The sequence below is a fragment of the Cyphomyrmex costatus genome, unplaced genomic scaffold (assembly GCF_001594065.2).
Source record: "Cyphomyrmex costatus isolate MS0001 unplaced genomic scaffold, Ccosl1.0 scaffold124, whole genome shotgun sequence".
Taxonomy (NCBI): Eukaryota; Metazoa; Arthropoda; class Insecta; order Hymenoptera; family Formicidae; genus Cyphomyrmex; species Cyphomyrmex costatus.
The window spans coordinates 149,472-174,712 of record NW_017275218.1 but is presented as its reverse complement, the minus strand read 5'-3'; the positions used below and the strand labels follow the sequence as shown (position 1 = coordinate 174,712).

General features: G+C 29.9%; 2 protein-coding genes across 8 annotated transcripts in view; both read right to left on the bottom strand.

Moving 5' to 3' along the window:
- Nucleotides 1-227: 227 nt before the first annotated feature.
- On the bottom strand, nucleotides 228-15,369 carry Glyp (glycogen phosphorylase). 4 transcript variants are annotated; one of them, XR_001940989.1, is made up of 14 exons: nucleotides 15,047-15,369; nucleotides 10,093-10,194; nucleotides 8,516-8,830; nucleotides 6,911-7,022; nucleotides 6,511-6,830; nucleotides 5,836-6,146; nucleotides 5,642-5,756; nucleotides 5,011-5,193; nucleotides 4,463-4,810; nucleotides 3,909-4,238; nucleotides 3,604-3,824; nucleotides 2,843-3,090; nucleotides 2,299-2,460; nucleotides 228-822 (listed from the first exon to the last, which is right to left on the bottom strand). XR_001940989.1 is itself a non-coding variant. In XM_018550634.1 (11 exons), exons 1-11 carry the CDS (start codon nucleotides 15,287-15,289, stop codon nucleotides 3,669-3,671), a joined length of 2,535 nt encoding a protein of 844 aa, XP_018406136.1. In that variant the 5' UTR covers nucleotides 15,290-15,369; the 3' UTR covers nucleotides 3,540-3,668. The 4 variants fall into 4 exon arrangements, 1 of the variants encoding a protein (XP_018406136.1); XR_001940990.1 differs by lacking the exon at nucleotides 228-822 and adding an exon at nucleotides 2,131-2,143; XR_001940988.1 differs by lacking the exons at nucleotides 228-822; nucleotides 2,299-2,460 and having other exon boundaries at nucleotides 2,470-3,090.
- Nucleotides 15,370-18,783: 3,414 nt separating this feature from the next.
- Nucleotides 18,784-25,241, bottom strand: part of Rtnl1 (reticulon) — a 29,133-nt gene continuing 22,675 nt past the window's right edge. For 3 of the 4 annotated variants that reach the window (XM_018550635.1, XM_018550636.1, XM_018550638.1), the window contains 4 exons: nucleotides 21,598-21,805; nucleotides 20,494-20,702; nucleotides 20,310-20,415; nucleotides 18,784-19,498 (listed from right to left, as the gene is read on the bottom strand). In XM_018550635.1, the coding sequence (XP_018406137.1) occupies nucleotides 19,444-19,498; nucleotides 20,310-20,415; nucleotides 20,494-20,702; nucleotides 21,598-21,805 (578 nt within the window). In that variant the 3' untranslated portion in view covers nucleotides 18,784-19,443. Of the gene's footprint in view, nucleotides 19,499-20,309; nucleotides 20,416-20,493; nucleotides 20,703-21,597; nucleotides 21,806-23,951; nucleotides 24,114-25,241 lie in introns of those variants that run through there. The other variant, XM_018550637.1, reaches the window with a different exon arrangement.

Genomic DNA, 25,241 nt, shown 5'->3' with positions numbered 1-25,241 from the left:
TGTACAATTTAATGACATCTTGTATTTATTATAATTCTTTTTTAATATAGTAGAACCTCTTGCAAATGTTATTTTTAAAAAACATTCAAGAATACTCACTACAGATTTTATTCTCAACAAGTTATTAATATTCTTCTTATAACATAAAATATATTATTTAAACAATATATAATATATTCTTATTTTAATATATTACATAAGTACTTATAGAAACACTATATCACGACATAATTAGTGTAGATAATCTCCTGATAAAATAGAACAGGCCTGTTCAATTGAAGTTGTAAAACCAAAATGCAAATTGACGCAAAAAAATTCAATGTGAGTAAAATTTCATGGACCGTCTCTCTCAAACGCATATCAATTCTTTGCAATCTCCGAAATCTTTATATTACTTAAATTAAATCTATATTGCTTTTTTTGCGTCATAGTTTTGCGTTTTAGCTCCGGAGCTCAAATTTGACGGCCCTAAAATAAGCATATCTTTTTCTCTTTCACTGATATTGGAAATAAGATAAGACAGTTCATTAAATTTTTTATGTTTTGTAAAACATTTCGTGTATTAATATTGAGAATCCATTACTTTCGAAAAACATTTTTTTAATCAATTATTTTTAAATAAATCATACATAACAACAAATATATTGAACACGATCAGAATTATTCGATATCCAAAACAGATACTGGTATAATTGCACGATGTTACAGGAAAGTATGTAGCGTCAGTATCACACACACATATACTTTTCTAATCCTTTCATTAATAGGAATCATTGAGTGGTCTTTTTATCTATCTTCGTTCATATGAAAAGAACAACTACTCTACTCACACATAGAACAAAATATATAATAGATATCTTATATCCATATGTTTATATGATGTCCATATCTAATATGGATACTAGTAAATATCTAGATACATGTAGTGGTACATAGAATATGCTGCTAGAGATATAAAAAAATGTCTACGATAATCCTGTAAACAAGGTGGAGTAAATAAAAGACATGATATGGACAACGTAATATACAACCTCTATGCTCCGATAAAGTCTGAAAGTGCACGCGCGCGCACACATATACACACACACACACACCGTTTGCATTTTATATGTACATCTCTTGTGTTGTATACAGTTTATTTCATTTTAAATGTGACGACTTCAAATAACTCTTCAACAATGCATTTTAAAGAAAAATGTTTTATATAAAAGTCATATTACATTTAAGGAAGATGTTCTAAATCGGATTGTGTTCCAAATCGGACCTTTTTAATAAAAAATAAATACAGTTAAGCAGATTTGCGTGCTATTTATAATGTAAAGTCCTTATAAGACACCGAACATGTGACAGCTGTTTGGCAGTACTCTGTTATAACGTTCATAGAATAGACGCAAATATGTATTTTCGGCTATCATGCGAAAATTATTTTAAAAAAGAAAATCCTTGTAAATTATTATTTAAAAGATGTTGAAAATTTGAACGGTTAATGATTTAAGATAATTGAAGAGTGTAGAATTCAAAAATAAATTTTGTGATTACTTTTGCGGTTTATTGTAAAATCTGTTCCAATATTCGAAAGAACTCGTGTTCAAATCGGACCTATACAAAAACATTAAAAAGATGAGTAAGCCAGCTAATTCATCAAAGAAAGAAAGTTTGCCACAACTTGGTTGTAGTACTGGTGATCAACTGATCAGATCTGGTCTAAGGAACACTAAGTAAATCAATAAAATATCATGTATCATCAGACTCAGATTGATAGAATTTTTTATTAACTTTAATTCTAATAATATAAACTATATTTTTATCTTTGAGTCGTAAATTGCTCGTTTTCACTCAATACTAACAAAAATTAATTAAAATATTTTAAAATTCTATCTAAAAGTCCATAAAAACAGGAGAGGTCCGATTTGGAACTCATAGACCGAAAAATGCATTTTTACATTTTCCATTCGACACAGATAAGAGATAGGTCAAAATGGTTTGAAGCAAAAATAAAGAAAATTAAATGATCTTTCGAACGGCACCATTGGCTTTATGATCGGACTTTATTTACGCCTTATAGAGAACAAAAACTGCAAATAGTCCGAGTTAGACTACTCTCCCCTATATTACATTTTTTTTAAGAGCATTGGAGATTCTTCTAGAGATATTGGAGATTATTATTAAAAATGAGTCACCCTGTATATATACAAATCTTGCGTACGTAGATAAAAATATTATGTACATTAGCATATTATATGTACCATGAATGTTATTTAAATATCTATTGAAAATGATGTGCACATAGATACTTACAATTAGATATTTTATGGACATTCAACATCTCAACTGGGAGATATTTAGATATATAGATCTATCTAATGGCTGTTGATTAGGTATTCATGAATATCCCTAGTACCCAATGAGGATATCTAACATATCATGTTCTGTGTACATAGATGTATAATAGTTCTCAATCTGTCAATAAAAATTTAATCTAAATTTAATTAAAATTATATTTAATTTAAATTTATTTATGTCTAGAATTTGTATGAGTATTGTGCGCCATGTAATTCAAGCTCATTCAATTTTCAATTTTAATTCGTAAATATACTCGTCGATTTATGATAATATTGAACAGATGCTATGCTGGGTGCGTTGTTTTCACGCTCATACGTTGTAAGCATCAGTTCATGCTTCAATTAGCTCAAATATTAAACAAGGAATTAAATGAAGCTTACGAACACTGTAAGCTTAAAATAGCTTAATTTACAGATAATATCGTTATCATGCAATAAAATTATTCTCTTGAATTCTATATACAGAAAAGAGAATAATTTAGTATAAAGCTGGGCTATACCTATATTTCGGTCGATTTTCAGTTTGATTAAATGCCAATTGGGGCATTTAGAGATTATGCGCTGATTAGTGAAGAGGCAGGAATCAAGATAAAAATTGGTTGAAATGTGCAGATATCATCCAGTTCTGCTCTAGTAATAATTAGAGTAGTCCTATGTTATATCGTAATTTCATTATGAAAAAGGTGAACGTAAAATGATTTTAGCAATATCTATGCCATTTTAGACAACATTTAAAAAGCCCTCATTTCTGTAAACAAATATTCATAGCACATTACAAGAAATGATCGCGATATAACCATAGTGTTCTGAAATTCACGAATCAAAATATCACAACAAAAAAAGTGTTCGAAAATTGAATAAAAAGATTATGTGTATATTTTTATTTCAAGCAATAGTTTTTGTAGAGATGCAAGGGTTTCAAATTTAAAACACTTTATACTGTATTTAAATTTTAAATATAACCAATTATATTTAGACAATCATCTATGAATCACATGTACGATAGTATTAATATGCACACATTTGAACGTAGTCCATAAATAATTTTATGTGAACCCTAATTATTTTACAAACTATTGCTTAAAGTAAAAATTCACAAATAAGCTTTTTTTCTTAATTTTTTGAAAACCTTACTGTGGTATCTTGATTCACGAATTTTCGAACATTTTGTATACTTGCAAATAATAACTCCTATTGTTTTGTGCAATATGATTATTTTGGCATTAATGTTCTAAACATTACCGTTTACAACAGGACTTACTATTAGTTATGTAAGAAGACAGACAAATATCGAGACACTTTATGAGAAAATAATGGCGAATTTATTTAAATATCACGAGGCTCGTGTGGATCCGGGAGTTTCTGCCAGTTCGGTTCAACGTCCCATATCTCGCGCGCATATTCCGCTATTGTACGATCTGATGAGAACTTTCCCGATGATGCTATGTTATGAATAGCCATTTCTACCCACTTGTTCTCGTCCTGAAAAAATTAATAAGCGATTTACTAGTCAATCTTTTTAATAAAAAGTTTATAAGAAAGGTCATTAAACAATAGATTAATTACCTGATAGACTTTGCTAACATGATCCTGCATGTTTATATAGCTCTCGTAATCAGCCAAGAGTAGGAATCTATCCCACTTAAGCAGTACATCAGCGATATCTCGGAATTCGTCAGGGTTATTCGGGCTGAAGAATCCTCCTTGGATTTGATCGATACATTGTTTAGCTTCCGGTAATTTGTTATAATAACCGTATGCATTATAGCCTTTTCTTTTTAGAGCCTCTACTTCCTCTACTGTCATACCAAAAATGAAGATGTTTTCATTACCCATCTCTTCCGCCATTTCTACATTTGCTCCATCTAAAGTACCAATGGTCAATGCGCCATTCAACTAAAAATAAAGCAAAGTTCCATTATCTCAACTAAATTTTATAAGTTAGCATTTTGTAAAAATAACTGTAATCATAAGATGAATTTAATTTATTTAATAAGATCATAAGAAGTAATTAAGATCATTTCATGTCCGTCAAATGAGTTTATTATCGAGATTATCTCACCGGACATGTAAGCAAATGTGTAATTTAAAATTTTATTTCGTTGCCAAGTATTACTGACCATAAATTTCATGTTGCCAGTACCAGATGCTTCGGTGCCAGCAGTCGAAATTTGCTCGCTCAAATCCGCGGCTGGTATGATCTTTTCGGCCAAGGTCACACGATAATTTTCAAGGAAGATTAACTTGAGCTTATCACCAACGATCGGATCATTATTGATAACATTAGCAACACTGCAGATGAGTTTGATAATCTTCTTTGCCAAATGATAACCTGGTGCTGCCTTACCACCTATCATCACAGTTCTTGGAACAAAATGAGCAGACGGATCTTTTTTTATTCGATTGTATAAAGTAATGACGTGTAAACAATTCAATAATTGTCGTTTGTACTCGTGTATACGCTTCACCTGTCAACAAAACATTACAATTCAACCTTATATTATTTTATCTTGTTGAATTTTTTTTTCATGTAGTTTAAGATTCGGCTTTCGAGGGACGCTAGTTTGGGTTGTGTGATGACGAGAAATTACGTGCAATAAATGAATTGCGACGGTTTTTATAACTGAGAAATGTATCATTATTTCATATTCGTTGTCAGTATTCTAACCTGGATATCAAAGATTGAAGCCGGATTAACTCGAACACCATAGTCTTTCTCTAATATTTGGGCTAATCGCAATTTATTTTCCTGTTTGACTTTAACAACGTTACGTTGAAATACTGGATCCTTCGCCCACTTCTTCAATTGTTCCAATTGTTCCAGATGAACTGTCCATTCGCTTCCGATTTTCTATAAATTATTAAAAATCACAAAATCATATACATATAAAAGATATGCATATGTGTAAGTTATAGTTATAAAAACCATTTGGATCGAACTTCGATCGAAACTGATAACTTTTTTATAACTCTTTCTTAAGATAAATCGTTAGTGAAACTTTACAAACTTTATTTTATGGTATCGGAACCATAAACAAATCGATAAAATTAATTTACAGTTTCTTCAGTATTTAATATATAGTTTGTTATTTTAATGTTTTTATTTATTTATAAAAATCAAGCATTTCTGAAAACTAATAGAAAATTAAAAAAAAAAACATTTTTATTTTTTATTTTACTTGATAATGATGTTAATTAAAATAATTACAATTAAATAAATCGTGAATCTAGAATCAAATTGGAATATTGTTTTTAATTTAGATTCCTGATTAAAATAATACTTTACATTGAATACTAACTTCTTCAATTATATCAGACAGATTTGGATTACAAAGTAGCAGCCATCTTCTCGGTGTGATACCGTTTGTTTTGTTTTGAAATTTCTCCGGGTTCAGTTCGTAAAAGTCTCGGAAGCTAACAAAAGAAAGCTATATTAAACATTCCAATAATCTTCTCAAAACATTGTCAGATTCATTAAGAAAATTCTACATACACACTGTCTTTGAGAATTTCTGAATGAAGACGAGCAACTCCGTTTATAGCATGACTACCAACAATTGACAGATGAGCCATATTGACTCTCTTTTCGCCTTCCTCTTCTATCAAAGACATTTGACGAATACGATCCATGTTACCAGGCCATTTAGCTGCGACATTTTGAAGATGCAAGTGATTTATCTCATAAATTATCTGCAAATGCCTTGGAAGAATACTCTCCAACATATGGGTAGGCCATCTTTCTAATGCTTCGGGAAGAACCGTGTGATTTGTGTAGGCACATGTACGTGTAGTAATGTCCCAAGCCTAAAAATAAGATATTTCAAGATATCTGTTTTTCGTATAATAAAGATATTAATTCTGTTACTATCGCTGATGCGTTATTAAGTAATACATTTAGATAAAAGTCAGAGAAATTGACAAAATCAGTCACCTATAGACTTACAATATATGTATCAAATTACATTAGATATACCAATGATAATTTTAAATAGTTGCAAAGTTATAAATTAAAATATTAATTAATTTTACATAAAAAATACGAATATACATAATTGTGTATGAAAAAGTGCAACTGCACATTGTAAGTTGTGATTTTATTTGTGTTTTAACAAATTTTTAAAATATCTTTTTAATATATAGACAATATAATCTCATATAATGAACATACCTCCTCCCAAGAGAGTCTTTCAACATCAATAAGAATTCTCATCAGCTCGGGAATAGCTAGGGACGGATGCGTATCATTGAGTTGAATAGCTACTTTATCAGGGAAAACACTAAAATCAGTTCTATGATGCTCCCTTGAACCAAATTTGCTAGATTTATATCTTCGGATGATGTCTTGCAAAGTAGCAGCTACCATGAAATATTCCTGCTTCAATCTGAGCTCTTTGCCTTCAAAGAAATTATCGTTGGGATAAAGAACTCTAGAGATATTCTCCGCTAGATTACGATCAATCACCGCTTGTATATAGTCTCCGTCGTTAACTGAAAGAGAATCAGTAATATAAAAAAAGATTTAAAAGCTATTGTCGTATCATGGAAACTTATCGAGATTCGATACTTACAAAATTTCAAATTAAATTCTATAGGCGACTTTGCGGACCACAGCCTCAATGTATTAACAACATTATTTTTGTAGCCAGGAATTGGACTATCATACGGCATGGCAAAAATAACCTGTATTAATAATATTAAATAAAATATCATAATTATTATTAAAGATTATTTATACGAGATATCCCAAAATCATCGGATATTCATTTATATATAGGTATATATATATATATATATACATAATCAGAGATTTTCTATAAAATTTGTAAATTTTTTAAATTAAAACATCAAAAAATTTATTACTTTATTTCTAACTTGTGCATTCTTTAGAACAAGCTTTGAATTAAAATTCAGTTAAAATATAGTGTTAACGTGAAACTAATTGTAGGTATAATTTTGTTATATTTTTTCTTGTAAGATTTTTAGCTTTACATTTTTCAATTAATTGTACTAAAACTCAAAAACATTATTGTACTAAAACTATAAATACGTCAACGTTTTGAAAAAGAAATCAGTTCAAATTGCAGGATTGGGTAACAGTTACCATGATGATAATTTCATGTATGGGTTGAAATGCTTGTTTAAATACATAAATTTTGTTTTCTAATGGATTGAAGTAATCTAATTAGCTTTTAACCTCTTAGTTTATGATTGTATAACTATTTAATTATTTGAGCCGTTATTTCTTATGTCATCTTGTTCACTTTCTTCTTTTTAAGTCAAAGTTTTTATCTATAAATATTATTATAATATATAAATATTATTTTCTGTAAAAAATATTCACCATTAGAAAATTTATAGTTTAGGAAAACCTCAATTGTGTTATGGGCACGACACTCAATGCTAAAAAATAAACATGAGTTGGATCTATATTTAGAGAACGCTATTACATCATGCTCATTTTACGTCCAACCGATAAAAAAAGAATATAAACTTTTCATTTCAATATAAGTATATTTTCAAAAAACATGAGGCCAACACAAAGAAAAAATATAAGATTATTTACATCTTTTAAAATTACATTTCATTTTACTTCATCTTTTTATAATATCAAAACCTGAAAATATCTAATTAAAAAATCAATTTTTTATTGTACAACAAATATTTTTATTTCATATAATTTATTATAAAATATTAAATGTATATGTGTAAATTAATGTGATCTTTAAAAATATTGATATTCTGATTTAATAAAAATAATTTTTTCAAAATTTACTTTTTATTTCACTGAGTTAATTCTGTCTTAATGTAATTTTAGCTAAATTAATTTTTTTTGTTCTTTCAACTTTTATAAGTTAACTAAGTGTGCCTTCCAACAAGCGACACAGTACGATACAGTGATTATCCCTTGTTTATCATTGGCGAACAACAAAGACGTACTGATACACTGTGCCGTGTCGCTTACTGGAAGGCACCCTTAGTTAACTTACAAAAAAGTTGAAAGAACAAAAAAAATTAAGTTAATTTTATAAGTTATTAACTTTAACTTAATTTAATGTAAAAAACATTACCCAACCATGCTAAATTGTTTGTGATATATGTGATCAAGCAATATTTAGCAATATTTTGAAACACATTTTGTATGTAAAGTATTATGTATTAAAATGATTTATTACCTGTGTATTCATCCACTTTTTGCCCTCCGAAGTGTCAATCACATGACCATAAAAGTTCACCGGCAACATAAATTCTGGTCGGGCTTTCTCCCAAGGATTGCCATATCTGAGCCAATCATCGGGCTCCTCTATTTGCTCACCATTTTTTATTTTCTGTGCGAATATACCATACTCATAACGTATACCATATCCGTAAGCCGCTAAACCTAATGTGGCCATACTATCCAAAAAGCAGGCAGCTAGACGGCCTAATCCTCCGTTACCGAGTCCAGCGTCTTCTTCAAGTTCTTCCAACTCTTCTATATCCAAACCCATCTACGATAAATAGTTACATAAAATGTTAAGAGAGTTATATATGACTAAGATAATCTATTTCCTAAGCACAAATAGAAAGATGGTAAAGAAGTAAAATTAATTTTTAAGATCATGAACACAATTGATTTTAGTGATGTTCTTAGAACATAATGTACGTATAATATCGCTGATATTTATTCTCAACAAATAAAGTATCTTTATTATATAATAATTCCATCTATACGAAGATTTATTTTACACTTATACCATACATATGATCATGTGAGAGTGCATACAGTGCAATATTTTGTGTCGGTGATAACAGAACTGTCCTACGTTCAATATTGTACATACTCGTACGTTACAGGCGAATGATTTTTTTTACCAACATTTTGAATTAATTAAACGCGCGCGTGCGTTAAATGTTTATACCTAAAAACCTACTTTACGAAAAAAAAGGTTACACTTTTATTGCTTATTTTTTCACAAAGTTTTACGTTGCAATAATAAAATATCCTTGAATTTCGATCTATATAAATTAAATTTTTTAATTAAAGCATATACTTACAATTAGATGCATTTCTCAAGAAAAATTCGAAATTGAAAAGGGAAAAATATTAAAAAGCATAAGAGAGAGAAAAAAAGTATCTATTGCGCTGTCACTAACATTGATTCTTTGAAATCTGTAAAGCAAAATATGTGAATTTTGTAAAATCGCTTTAAAGGTATTACCTACTTGTAGTAGTACCTTTAAAAATACTACAACGATTTCGACAATTAAGAAAAAAAAACAATTTTTTATACATTCTAGATATCAAGTATTTTTTTTCTCCTGTATAAATAAATATAATGATACTTTGACCAATAAATTACATAAAATTTTTGTGTGAGCCGTATAATTATACCTTATTTAATAAATAGTAATATAAGTATCTGTAATAAAATATAATTATTAACTTATAATACTGAATCGCTTTGCTGGAGAATTCTTTTTGTATATAATATTAAAAAATAATATACTTAATAAAATAGGTTCTTTTTTATTTTACGTTACCTTTTTCACTGATAAAATAAACTGCAATGTTCATAAAACGCTGATATTTATAATGATGTCAAAACACGAAAATAATCCGCAAGTTGCGTAAATATTTTTTAAAAATAATTCATTTATTTCAATTATTTTTGGAAATAAAAGGAATTGGTCTTTAGAACGTGTTATTTTTTATATACTTTTTATTATACATATATATTTACATAAATTTATTTAAATAAAAGCACTTTACCTGATACATAGCTTCGTCGCATGCTCCTTGTATTCCTAAATTGATCATTGTATTTTGTAGCGATCTTCCCATATAATATTCCAAAGACAAATAATATACTCTCTGAAAAAAAGTAAGATTTGCAATATAATAGAAATATCCTATTTGACTTAAAAATTAGGGGAGAGTGGTCTAAATCGGACTTATTTGCAGTTTTTGTTCTTTATAAGGCGTAAATAAAGCCCAAAACCAATGGTGCCGTTTGAAAGATCATTTAATTTCCTTCATTTTTGCTTTAGACCATTTTGACGTATCTCTTACTTGTGTCGAACAATAATGAAAGTGTAAAAATGCATTTTCCGGTCCGATTTAGAACCATGAGTTCCATTTATATGGACTTTTAGATAGAATTTTAAAAGATTTTAATTAATTTTTGTCAGTATTGAGTAAAAACGAACAAATTTTACAATAAACTGCAAAAGTAATCACAAAACTCTTGATATTTTTTAATTCTACAGTCTTCAATTATCTTAAATCAATTACCGTTTCAACTTTTTAACTCCTTTTAAATAATAATTTACAAGGATTTGTTTTTTTTTTTTAAATTTTCGCATGATAGCCAAAAATACATATTTGCGTTTATTCTATGAACATTATGACGGAGTACTGCTAAACTGCTGTCACATGTTCAGTGTCTTATAAGGACTTTACATTATAAATAGCACGCAAATCTGCTTAACCGTATTTATTTAAATTAAAATGGTCCGATTTGGAACACGGTCAGATTTAAGACATTCTCTCCTATATTATAAAAACATCGTGTAATGCCATATGTAATGACACGTATAGATTTTCAGTACTGGCAGTCAATTTTGGAACACAGCCCTGTAGCGGAATTCTCTAAATGTCTTATCGCTATCGTTAACTAGTTACAGCCGATAGCAGGACTATCCTAAAAGAAAGCGCGGCTCTCATTGGCTGACGCTAGTTAACGATATAACAATAATTATCAAAAGAACGTTTAAAGAATTCCGCAACTGATATCAATAATTGGCGCTAAGTTGTAATCTCAAAAAATTTTCGTTGACTTAACTCACGTATTTTACTTAATCCAAGTGATACGTATTTATAGTTGTATAAAAGATTGTGTAAAGAACAAGAGACCCCGCTCCGATGACCTTGACACTTATTATCAAGATCATGATCCTGAGTAACCTCCGACACAAATTTTACCCGTCGGTCATTATGTTTGTTAAAAGGTTATTCATAAAAAAAGTTTATTAAGTAATGTCTTATTTCTGCTACATATCATACAATGTTAAGAATTAATGTTAAAAATTATTCCAAACCATCTCTTAATGATTTTCCACGCAAAACGAGGTCCATTCCACTTTCCCTCATCCCATCTCGTCAAGGGGCTCTCATGACTATATCTACGCGAAGCGAGATATCATCCTACACAAATAAGATTTGGATTTGATTATTCTTTTTAAACCTCGCTTCGTGTAGAAAATTGTCGCGTCGCAAAGCGAGGATTTAGAATATCAATTTTTTGGGATTATACTTTGCGCTATTTATTGATATCAAATTTTTTATATGATTAATACTTGTCATTTGGATTCAGTATTTGTATATTATTTAGGTTGAATAAAGTATCAATTTTTATAAAATTATACTTTACGTCAGTTATTGATATATTCTTTTAACTTGATACAACTTTGTTCAAGAAACATGTATTCTTAGCGCCTTTTCTTAGAAAGATAAATTTTTACTGCCTTATAAATTACAAAGATACGTATATCATGTTTCCCCCTTAAACATCTTCTAAAGACTTAATAATATTAAATAGTAGGTACTATGTTAGAATATAACACATTTCATAAAAACGACCTCTTTTTAATATAGATATAAGAAATATTGAGTTAGGGGGAGGAGAAAACAAAAAACTTCAATGATTTCATTCAATTTTACTAATTTTTGTATTTTGCGGAACGCTGATATTTAATCAGCAATTAATAATTTACCTGGTCAAAAAAAAGAACTAAAAACTTACGATTATTTTATTACTTCTTGTGATATGTTCTCATGAGGCTGAATAATTTTCCTTCTTTAGTCTTCTAAAAAACTTCATTTTCTTTAAATAAAAAATCTTTCTTTCATAAATGTTTCACTTAAAACTAATGCATTAGAATATTAGATCCTTTACTTTCTCCTTCAAGCCTCGAATCCTTCTATTATATTTGTGTTAGAATGGTTATCTTTACGAAATACGTTTGCATTTCATACGCAGAATAAGAACAATTGATATAAAACACAAAAATCTTCAACAAAAAAATGCAGTTACGTATTTTTTCTTATTTATATACATATTTTATTCATATTGACTGATTAATCATAATCATACTTTCGTACGTAGAAGAGTTAAAATAAGATCACTAAAAATAAATATTTTACATACATATTTAAAATTATTAAATAATTATTATACGTATATATTACACAAGACGTATAGCTTTTATCTAAATTAATATAAAAGTATTTCAGATGTATAAAAATACATATATGTAGATACGAAGCACATTACGTAGCATACTATTATTGATAAATTGCATTATCTAATTTTTAATGCTCTTCGTTTTCTTAATGAACTGTAATCGGCTTATGAACTATAAAAGACTTCCTATTTGCATACGATTGCAAAATATTTCTGATATGGAAAATAATGCAATTTGCATATAAAATTTTCAAATTCATTTAAAACCTTATAGATTATTTTTATTGAAAAAAATTTTGCTATAGAATAAATATCGATTTAGAGGTGTTGTCTTTTTATTTGTTGTGCTTAAACAATCTAATAGTGCTTGCAAAAAATATAATAAAAATAGACGTGATTTTTTTCTTAATAAGTATTATCTTCCATTAAACGAATATCGAATATCTCTCCAAATCCTTAATTTTTTATTATATATTAATAGTTGTATTCAGAACGTTTTTATCTCTGATTCTATAGTGTGCAGTCTAAAGACTATGGCACACAAAATCTTAAGCAGTAAAATCTTAAGTAGTAAGCGAATTAACTAATTAGTCTGAGTCCACAATCTCGCTTTAAGAGGCCCTAAGTTGTAAAACCGTAAGAAATTGATCAATCACAGTCGATTATTTTCCTCGCATTCAGCTATGATTGGTCAATTTCTTAACCCGGATTTACAATAGAGTTTTAAGCCTTAAGCCATATAAAATGGACGAATCATAACCGATTATTCTTCTCGAATTCGACTGTAATTAGTTAATTTCTTACGGCTTAAGGCTTAAAACACGTATTGTAGATTCGGGGTTACGCGGCTTCTATATCCACACAAACTTGCATAACCGCATAAACGTATGCAAAATAAAAATTATCCAATCACATTTTACGTGCATCTCTATAAGGGAAATGCGATTGGATAATTTTCATTATGTATGCGTTTATGCAGCTATGCAAGTTTGTGTGGATATAGCTTTTAGGGCTTCTTAAAACGAGATTGTGGACCCAGCCTCACAGTAGAGTTCATAAGGCCATAACGTGCGTAAGCAGCACTCAATCCAATATGTTGATTTCTTTACTGCTTACGTCTTACTGCCTTCAGGTACATTCACATGCAATCATCAAGCAGCGGAAACAGCAGCCAATCAGCGAGGCGATATGGTTAGTGGGGAAGAAAATATTTTTTACGCCACTGCTCATATCGCCTCGTTGATTGGTTGCTGCTTCTGCTGCTTGCATGTGAATGTACCTTTAAGTTTTTTGTGTGTCATAGCCTTAAGGGGGCCTTGACATACAAAAAAACTTAAGGCAGTAATGCCTGGTTTATGCTTCAATCCCAAGATCCTAAAATTCAACCAATAAAGCTGCCAGTTCTAACCAAAATGTGAACTCTATTGGCTGAATTTTAGGATTAAGACCGAAGCATAAACCAGGCATAAGACGTAAGCAGTAAGGAAATCAACAAGGAAAAGCTTAAAACACGTATTGTAGTTTCGGGATAATGGGCCTTGTACAATATAAGTGATAGGTTATAAATTATAAGCTAGAAATGGACCAATCACAGTCGTCAGTTTTTAGTTTCATACTTCTGATTTATGACTGATGGCTTATTGTAAAAGGTCTATAAGATTTAAGCCTTAAAATCTCATTGGTTGCAGACTCAACTGTTGCAGAGCAAATCCGTGAATGCTCCAATAGCAGCAACCGCTCCTCAACAGTTGAGTCTGCGACCATTATAAACGCCGCTTAACGTGAGTTATACATGTTAGCGCGCTAACATGACTGTAAGCGTGTTCTGAATACGAGCCCAAGTCTTTTTAGCGAAATTTTTTGCACGATTTATCTCTTCTTTTTTTTTCTCTCAACTTGGAGAAGACAAGAGAACAAATAAAACAGTGCAAGTCAATTGAAAAAGACTTATAAAAGACTATTAAAACCCGGTTCAATCAATATAAGTTTATTCGCGTCACATGCTCCAACATGCTTTGAAGTTTCGATATGTTTCTATCATAGATTTGTTTGTATTGCACTTTTAGCATGTTCGTTTTTCTCTTTTCAACGTCTGAATATCTCGTTTTAAGTGCAAACATTTTTGGGGATTTTAAGCAACGCGGACAAAATTCATGGTCTACCATAGCTCCTACTCACACTCGTTTGGAAACTTGATGCAAAATGAATTTTAATCCTGGTCCAATTATCCTTTTCTAACTTGATGAACGAAAAAAAGATAAACGTTAAGTTAAACCGAGATTTACATATCAATGTAAAATATCAATGCCTAAATAACAGAAAATCTTAGCTTAATCAATTGTCAAAACAGAGAGAAGTAATAAAGAGATTCATATGATTTGAAATAGAAACATAACAAATGAAAATCGACCGAGAAAATAACGAAATCTGCAGAAAGTCACACCGGTTTAAAGTCTAATTATACAAGACATAAATGAGTACCTTAGGATCTTTCTCGTAATAATGCTGCTGGGTGCGAATCCATCGCGATACGAGATTGTCCTTGACACTATGGGCCAAGGCGAAGAAATAATCGCGACTCGTGGCGACATTACGATCCTTCACCAGGGTGTAGTGAAGATGCCTGTTAAAGGTTTTCTTAAAGTTCCCAACGTTCTCAACGTCAACAATGCCACGCACCGAAATCTGCTTTCTCTTTTCATGATCGCTGTTCGGAAGTGACATGACGGCGGCGATTAAATCGTCTCGATTGCGACTAGGTACGACTAACTGTGACGATAACGTAAATACAATCCACACGACGCGGATCGCCAAAGGCGAATGATATGCACTGCCACTGTTCGCGAAAGGCAATGTTCACCTTGCTTCAAGGTGACGCATGCGCTCGAACAAACGTATTTATGCGTACTTACATACACGTGGCGGCAACAATTTGAATCGAATGGTACGTTTTCATGAATCCAGCTGTTTCAGCGACAAAGATAAGTGATGACTTTGGCTGCGTTTAGAAATATCACCCATCTTATTCTTTATTGTTAAAAGACTCCATGGTGACCAATAAGCCGCTTAAATATGCATTCAATAGTGTCAAGCCATCTCAACACTAACTAAACTGGAGCAACGTTTCAGATCTTAAGATCTATCTCTAAAATGATTTTTATTAAAAAACAATCCAACCCTTTAAACAAAGTAACACAGAAAAATTATTCGATACATACCTTCCTCTCTTAAACGTCACCTCTCTCACTATACTTTCCTAACTTCTCCTTCCTCAAACTCACAATAATACTCAATAATACTCAACGAGTGCGTTCGTTTATGCAGTCAGATGTCGTTTGTTTATTCCAATTGCGAAGATAATTGCAGCGCAGTTTGTCGTTCGCAGGGATGTATACCATATCTGCGCGCAGTTATCTCCCTGCTCAGAATGTTCAGCTCGCAGTACTACACACTATACTGCGTAGTGTCAACTTCACAGGTTGAATATCACACAGATATGACAAACAATTTAAATTAGTCTATAAATTCTCATTTCAATCAATAATTTAAATTATTGTCTTATAAAAGTTTCGAAATAGTTGTGTCGAAAAAATCTGCACCCAGATCATTTATAACAAGACTTTTGTTTTCAACAAAACACTATTCTCTAAATTCTTACAAATAGTCACTTTAATTAAAGGAACAAAACTCTGACAACTTCAAGACTCTTATCAAAACATTTTAATCTTTAATGTCTGTGTCTTTAAATCTAATGTTTTAGTAACTTTATACTTGTAATAGACAGCGGAATATCCATAACAAAAAAGAAATTGTAATTGCAAGTATCTCGCTTATGTAATAATGTACTGAAGATGGCTTAATCAAGGCCAAAATTTATCTATTAATACTAATCTTATCTATTAATATTAATCTTATATCTATTAATATTATTAAATTAATAGATTAACATATTATTCGCCAATATAATCAAGCGAATGTAGTTCAATGCTCTCTCTTATTATTGGTTTTAAATTATTTAAATAATTAAAGCCGGCTATTACTACTAAACATTAACAATAAATAAAATTAAACTGTTATATGTATATTTATATATAAATAATAATATAAAAATTATATATATAATTAATATTTTAAATTATATTAAATAAATTACACCGCGCGCGCGTCACAGTCATGGTATACAACGCTGGTCTACTGATTAGATAGATAGATGACATAAAGTCAAAAGCTGTCAAAAGCCCTCTATTATCGAAAAAACGAATAGAACATTCCAAGTGATCGACAATGACAATAATAATAATAACAGACGACGTAGTATCTGAAAATCTGATGTGACAAATCCGGACTTTGCGTCGCGATATCTCCGCTCGTAGGGCACGTAGAAAAAAAATAATAGCACTTTTATTATACAATTTAAGTAGTGGCTATCAATTGAGCGTATACAGAATCTGATCAGAGTTCAGCCGTTATTGAGATCCGAAAATCTCAGTCTGTCGCAACTTGCCGGCTCAATAGTCACGGTAGTGTTGCTGCGTTTGGCTTAGCGCCGAGACACTACCGTGTCTCCTGCAGATTTGATTGCGCAACATACAGTAGAGCTGTATTATTGTAATTTTGATGTTAAACAGAAAACATTTGTTTTTATTTAGTCTAACGTTCAGATTAAAATTTCTTATTTTCCTAATTTCATCGAGCACCACCATATTTTCTTACATATACATTTTTTATTTCATTAAAATTCTTTACTTTGTACGTCCTTAATTCTTTGTAATAATCCTTGGGTTGAGTAACGATATTTTGTGATATAAAATTTTTTAAAATGATTAAATAATATCACACACACTTGGGGTGGAATAGAAAGAGTTTTGTATAGTTAAGTATATATACTTTTAATTCGATTTTTTAAAAGTAATTGTATACAATTAGTGCAATTTTAATGTTTTGTCATCAATCATTTTTGGAAAATACATACAATATTTTTTGGAATTAAACTTAACATCAGTTATTGTATACGTATCACTTGGAAAATATTATTTTTATGAAATTATAACTCTTGGCATTAGTTTTTTTATATCAAACCTTTTATACAAATGACACATATTACTTAAATTTTTTATTTACCGTACTGTGTGTTTTGGTTAGAACAGTGTATTCATATTTGATGTCCTTTCTTTTTATATATCGATTCTTTTTGAAAAATAAATTCTTTACTCAAAGTTTAGAAAAAAAAAAAACTTGTATACAAAACGTCTCGTATTCGAAACTAAAAAATCCTATTATAAATTTACCATATTAAGATTTCATATAAAATAAATATTGAATACATTAGGTTATCAGAATTCATTAGGAAAGATATCTCAAATATACAAGAGATAATATACAGGATAAATACGAAAAGAACAGCGATTATTTTTACTTAATATCATTTATTTATAAATTAATGCGGATGCGAATGCAGATGCAATAATGAAAACGACAAGAAGCATATTATGTATGTTATAATTCACATTCTTAACATTTTGATATCGGTCCCGATAAAAACACGTGTTCTAATAATTGTAGTTATTATGATATAAAGTTACGTCTTTATCGTTTACCATTCAATATGTTTCGTGCCTTGGTTTCATTTAACATCACTTTCTTCGATAATTGTTCTTTCCATTCATATGCACACATGCGCATTTGTACACATATACATACGTACATTATACATGGGCATATGCATATACGATGTGTGTGTGGTGTGTGTATATATATATATATATATTTATTTATTTGCGAGTGCGTACATAACGATATAATTACAATTAATGATGCAGCAGCAATAATATTATGCAAACGTCAACGTTATTAAGAGACAGATACAATATACACGTTTCTGCATAATTTAATTCATTATTAAATCTCCATTTAATTCTCTCAAACACAACAACTTAAAACATCAAGATGTTAGGGGATATCGCTGTAAATTAGATAATTATAAGATCTTTAAAGTCACTGACGAATAAACTCTATTTATATGTTGGACATATCGTATTCGCCACACGTGTCTATTCTAAATCTTTAAAGTATCACTATCTCTCGACATCCCCATTTCTCATTGTATCTTGTCGTAAAATGATTATTTTCGCGGCGTTCGATCCGCGAAACAATGATCCAAGCGAAATACGACGTTCCGACGAAGACAGGACTAAGATAAATCACATACAGCCTTATTATTCATTCTCTCTCACATATTCATAAAACATTCATTCTACTTTTTTATTTTCTCGTTTGCTTTTATACTTCTCTCTCTTCGCGAAGAGAAAAACAAACGACATCATCGAATAGATCAAAACACGAAGTTTATGATAACCATAAAACACATTTGTCAAATAGTACGACGAAAAAGAAGGAAGGGAGAGACGAAGGGCTGATTCCTTGAAAGCAGCCCCGCGTACATTGCATTGTTTGCTGGTTAAAACCATGCCGTCGCTTTTTACCGTAATAATAAACGATTAATTAGTTACTAAGTGTTATTTTTCTTTTTCTTTCTTCGCTCGCGGTGTTTACTTCCTCAATAAGAATTGCTTTCGTGATTAGAATGTCGATGTACGCGTGCACGATCCTTACCAATCTCAAAAAATTGATATTCTTCTCCGAATGGCCAAGCTCTCGCAAAAAACTCACCGTTAATAATTCCCATCTCCCGCATGATTACAAGGTTCAATCCTCGTTTTCATAATGCAAGTATCCTCTTCGATCGTATATTAGTTTTCTTGCACGCGCTTTCAAACTCTTCTTTCATTTTTCACGTTTCTTTCGTTTACTTCTAACTTAATCCTTTCTATATTTGCTGACTCAGCTGTTCGTTGGATTGTTGCCATTCTGACTTTTTCTTATTCTTCCTTCATTGGCTCAGTCTTTTTGCCAAGAGGGATTGCCGCCTTCACTCTAAAACAATCAAGTAATTGATTTTTAAGAAATATTAATTTCAAGTCAAAGAATAATATTAGTTTCAATTCTTATAAAATAAATAAGTGAACAGAGCCATATTCAGTCATGGTAGGGCTTGGTACCTAATAATATGTAAATTTTTACAATTTTCCAGTGCAAATAAACTGCGTCGATAATTTGTTTTATTATAAATTTTCTCTATAATGAATGCATTCAGTACTACCGTTTACTAAGCGTTCTTGCACTTATTTGAATTATATTTTTGGATACAATGAAATATGTCGATCTTAAATGTAAGAGCTCACTTGAGCGCTCAGTAAGCGGTTGTAGTACTGCGGTTATAGCGCACCCATTATATTGTACATATAATTACAAGTAAACTCTGCATACGCATTCAAATAAATTTTTTAACTACAGATTTACATAGTAATAAAATATATTTTAGGGCAATAGATAAGAAACAAATTTATGCGTAATAAAAAAGAAAATTATTGCATTATATATACATGAACTGATACACTGTTAATAATTGTTGTAGGATAGCGAATTTTGTATAATGAATATATCTGTATTAAATTTTTGTAACATTGAAAATGACCCGATCGGATTCGAAACGTTTATTTGAATTGTAGCTACATATTATTTGAATTAAAGGTTTATATTATCGACTCTTTGCCCTTTTTTATTTTGATTTGTTTCTTACTTATATAGAGCCTTATATTAACTATTATTTTTATTACATTATTTCTCTAGATAAAAAAACTTTGTAAAATTTTTCATAAATTGAGGAAATTTTTGCTTAACTTACTTAGTGGTAATTTCACTGATCTTTGTCTGTACCAAGGCCAAATTTTGATCGATCTGCTCCTGATTCGTTTCATAAACCTTAGGCAGTGTGAAGAGAGCAACCACTCCTGAAAGATAAAGTGACCCGATTGTTAAATTAATTCTATGCATGGTGGTAAAATTTAGAGTAATGTTGTACAATTTACCGATTATAATAAGAGTCATGCCATTGAACCAAGAACCAACGTAAGTGAGACACCATAACAAAACGACAAATTTAAGAGAATCGATGAAATCTTCAACGAGGAAAAGTCTGCGCAGTTCAGTAACAGCTGCATTAGCATGTGCAACTGCAACATCTGCAACTTCATGCACTTTCTCGGCTGGTAATGTCAGATCCAGATCAAGAATGTCTCTGCAATATAAATAACGGTTTAATTAAAGTAAAGATTATCGTAAAGAGATTAGCTAGATTGTTTCAATATTTTAAGTATTTAAATATTATATTAACTTTTTACTTTATATGCATTTACATATATTATTTTCAATTTTAGAAAAAATTTCAAACAAATTTATGAAGGCAAATAAATAATAATAAAATCAATTTTCGAAAAAAATGATTAGCTAAATTAATATTATTATCAAATTGTTATTATAAAACAGTAAAAGTAATAGCGTTGTTATACTGGTATTTCCTGGAAATTACGTAGAATTTACTTAGTTACATTCGTATACTATCAATTGGCTGTATCACACATAGTCCGTTTTTAATCAAATAAAACTTTAAAATTATAATGAAAGATAATAATAATTGACTCGTATGATTTAAAAATCTTTGAAAGTTTAAAGCCTAATCGAGTCTTGAAAACAAGATGTTAATGTTTATTATATTGTAAAATTATAAAACTATTACTCTCGATAGTGACATACTTACTCGCGTGTACAAATAAAGTGTTATTTTCTTTTCAATTTCTTACTAACTTATTTTAATTCTTATTTATAATTTTTCTATATGTGCACATACTTGCATCATTAAGAATACTTCAGTAGATGAACAATATCAATTTGCCATCGCAAAAAAATTACACAGATATGCGTACAACAGTTATATTTTTAAATTAAACAATACATATTGGAAGCTATTATTAATGTTGTCCAATATTTTGAAAGTCACAATAATTACTTTTCAATAAAATTATGCAATTATATTTATTTTGAAATTGTGCTAAAAAAATCGTTAAATTAAAAATCAACAAAATAAAGAATGCATACATGATGTTTAAAAAAATGTTTTATCACTTTGTACTTACTTAAATGGATGACCGTCCGAGGTCTTCTGGACTGCTTGAAGAACAGTTTTGTAGATACGGAAAAGAATGGTACCGCTAAGAACGGTAAGGGACACATAAGCCAGGACGCTAATCAAACTAAAATAGGCCAATGACAGGAGCACGCCCAGTATCGTGCCGAACACAGCTCCCGATTTTTTTGGATCGCGCCAGTATATCAGAGCTGCCACTGTAAACAGAAACAAAAAAGACGTTACAACAAAAGATAAAAAAAATCAAATTAATATCGCGTAAATATACTTTACTTAATAATCCTTAATTATTTTTCATTTAACATTGTTAGCAAATTAAGTCTATATTAGTTAGCACATATGTGATCTCTGTTTTTCTTTTTATAATGATAAATATCACTTCTATATTGCACAACAATTATATCCTTCATTTAAAAATCAAATTCTTCAATTAATCTTAAATATTATAAAATTAATTCTTCATTTCAATAAAAATTTTTTTAAAAATAAAATTTGTAACGTAATTATTAATAAAGTTAACATCGCGATGTTACCTTTATTGACAGCTCCGTTACAAATTTTATTTAGTAAAAAAACTTAAAGATATTAAGACATTTTCCATCTCGATTGACAATATTAGTTAATAGTAAAGTGACTAGATATCTAGTTTTTCCTAGATACATACTCCTAGATATATATTTTTTAACTACGTGTAGTTCGAGGATGTCCGGCCATTCTGGTCGGATTTCAGTGTCCGGGGTGTACACTCTTTTTCGGTATTTATTTTGAGAGAGAGTGATGAATCAAGAGATAATATAAGTCCATGAAATATATGTATAGTAAGTTAATTACTATAGATCATTAATATATGTATCTGTGATAAAATATGTGAAAATAATTAGGTAATATATTATACAGGGTGTTCTATTTTAAATAGTGCATTAAGATTCCTCAAGAACTGTGGTAGATATGGAAAAATATTTCAAACAAAACTTGTATGGTTCAGAAGAGGACATAAGAAGATACCATTGATTTAATTTTGAGTGGCGTAGGTAAGGTCATGTTAAGGTCATATTGAATTTTTTAAATGGAATCCCCATTTTTTATTACATTTTCTCGTAGCTTACCTGAACAACTTTTCGAAACACTATAATAATATTCTTTTCCATTAAAAACTTTAGTTATTTCGGTACCACTGGCGTTAGCAGTACCCTAAGCTGTCCGAACGACAGCTAAAATCTTTGGAACGTTGTTTAGGGATCATTATTGGATAACATTTGTCAAGTTTATTGGAGATTATTCCTCTTATTTTCATTTTTGCGTTAAAAATTCATTTTTACGTTGCAGAATTTGCGTCTTTGTGTGTAAAGGGCTGCGCAGAATAAAAGAAACAGAGAATAAGAATTTCAACCTATCAGAAATCATATACTGTGGAATACACAGTTCCTGATAGGTTGAAATTCTTATTCTCTGTTCAAAATTTTTATGTGGTACAAATTAGTACAAAATAAGTATTAAAAATTCCAATAAGAAAATTCTGATTTGATTCTGCACATTTAATCATTTAATTCCAGCTTTATAGAACTTTTGCTACGCAAATTCTCTGATCTTCTGATCATATTCGAATTCAGCGCGTAAAAATACATAATCACTAGTACATCTTTAAAAAAAATCTTGTAGAGGGCTGTGTAATTAGAGAAATCATATTATAAAGAAAACCGTACAATTAAAAAAAAATCGTAACCTTCACATAAAAATCGATTTTTTCTAAAATTAATTTTACTGTTCTTACCTTTCATACATGCAATTTATCTGTTCGAAATGTTTATTGCATCGTCCATATTTTTTAAGATATTTGCCTGTGATAATTAAAATTAAAAGACATCTTGTATAAAATCACGCTAAACACAAAAATATTTTTTCTACATTTTTACGATATTTTTTTATATTTAAATATTAAACTAAAAAAAATTTCAATTTTTTAAAATTTATTAAGCTACAATCATTTGTAATTTGAATCAAAATTCACAAAACAGAATCCTATTCATAAATTGTGTATTTTAAATATATATCTTTATGTATTAAATATATATTATGCATGTATTCTATTTTTAAAAATAATTTTTACTTATGAGATACGTAAAATTATGAACAATCCATTGTGAATTTATCTAAATTATCTAAAACAGATAATTTAAACTCGATTAACGATACACTTTTTCTTGAATATATATTACAGAAAAAAGTTTTTATAATCATGATATGAAAAGAGTAAGGCTAGTATTACCAACCATATGTTCCCGGATCGCCAGCATTTCAGACTAACTATACACTTCCGCAATTGTAGAGGAGCACAGAGCTTACCAGAATTGCGCTCCGGGAGAACTTGCACATGTCCTCTCTGAATATTTCTTCGTACCATCTTTATAAAGTGTCACGGAGATCTTTAGAGAGGGTATCTGCACGGTCAGTAGTTACACACAATTCCAGTATTATTCAGTTCAGGATACAGCCACGCGGAGAACAGCCTCACTGAAGATAAAGGAAAGGGAAAGAAAAAGAGGGGGAAAGATCGTACGGGAAGAAGCTGGCAAACAGGGACGTAACTATCCAAGCGATCGATTCTCTCTCAAAATTGAACAGAGCTGCTTTAAATTTTGATGCAAAATTTGTTATATTACAATATTTCAGTCAAATGTTGAAAATGCAAAAATTTTTTGCCAACAAAATATGATGGATTAGTAACAGAAATCGAGAATAGAATTCGATGCCAATAATTAGGTCTGTGGTTGAACTAGTGCACGTTTTTGAAACTTAAAGTGAGATATGTTTGTCAAAAGCGAGGAAGAGTTCTAATGCAATCTAGTTGGTCTAGTACAGACCGATTGTCATCAAGCCGGAAACACAATGAAAGCACAAGTAGTAATAAGGAATAAGATATTTCAACCAATCAGAAACTATGTATAATAGAATGGACACTTCCTGATTGGTTGAAATCTCTTATTCCGTTTTTATTGCCTGTGCTTTTTCTTGTGTTTCCAACTTTACATTTGCACTGACGACATCGTTACCAACCTGAATAGTTAAATTTGTTGGAAATAGATTTTGCGAAATATTATATTTATTATGTTTCATATTAATAATATATTGTATTTGTATCAGAAATGTTATTCATATTTACAATGAGTTTAAAAAATCGATAAAATTTTGATTTTGACTTTTAATTTCTCTCTAAAATAAAGTACAATAATTATAATAAAAACTTTCCTAACAATCAACTGCGTAATACTCGCGTACAATGGACTGTTTAAAAGTGATAAAATGACTTTGCCGCATTGCAGATCTGTGATACAGGTGTTCTATAGAAAGTAATTCTCTTACACTGAAAAAAAATCTGATTACATTAGGATAACTACGGATATATACGTCGCAATAAAAACTTAATAATATTATTTACCATGTTTGATTTATTTATGTAATTTGAGGTAAATGAAATGTACCAGTAAAAATTGTATTGTCTACTACTATAAAAAAAAAAGTATTAGAAATCCGAAATATTTATTTTTCGTAAAAAAAAAAAGAACTTTTTGAAATCCTTGAATTTTTACTGTATGTTCCATAGGGTAGGATATAAGGCTACTCATAGGAGGGGAG

Excerpts from the sequence above, each read along its gene's own strand:
- Glyp (XM_018550634.1), bottom strand. The coding sequence starts at position 15,289 with ATGTCACTTCCGAACAGCGATCATGAAAAGAGAAAGCAGATTTCGGTG. Across the intron at positions 5,194-5,641 it reads TGTCTGATATAATTGAAGAA|AAAATCGGAAGCGAATGGAC; the intron begins GTTAGTATTCAA and ends AATAATTTATAG. Across the intron at positions 3,825-3,908 it reads ATGTTAGCAAAGTCTATCAG|GACGAGAACAAGTGGGTAGA; the intron begins GTAATTAATCTA and ends TAATTTTTTCAG.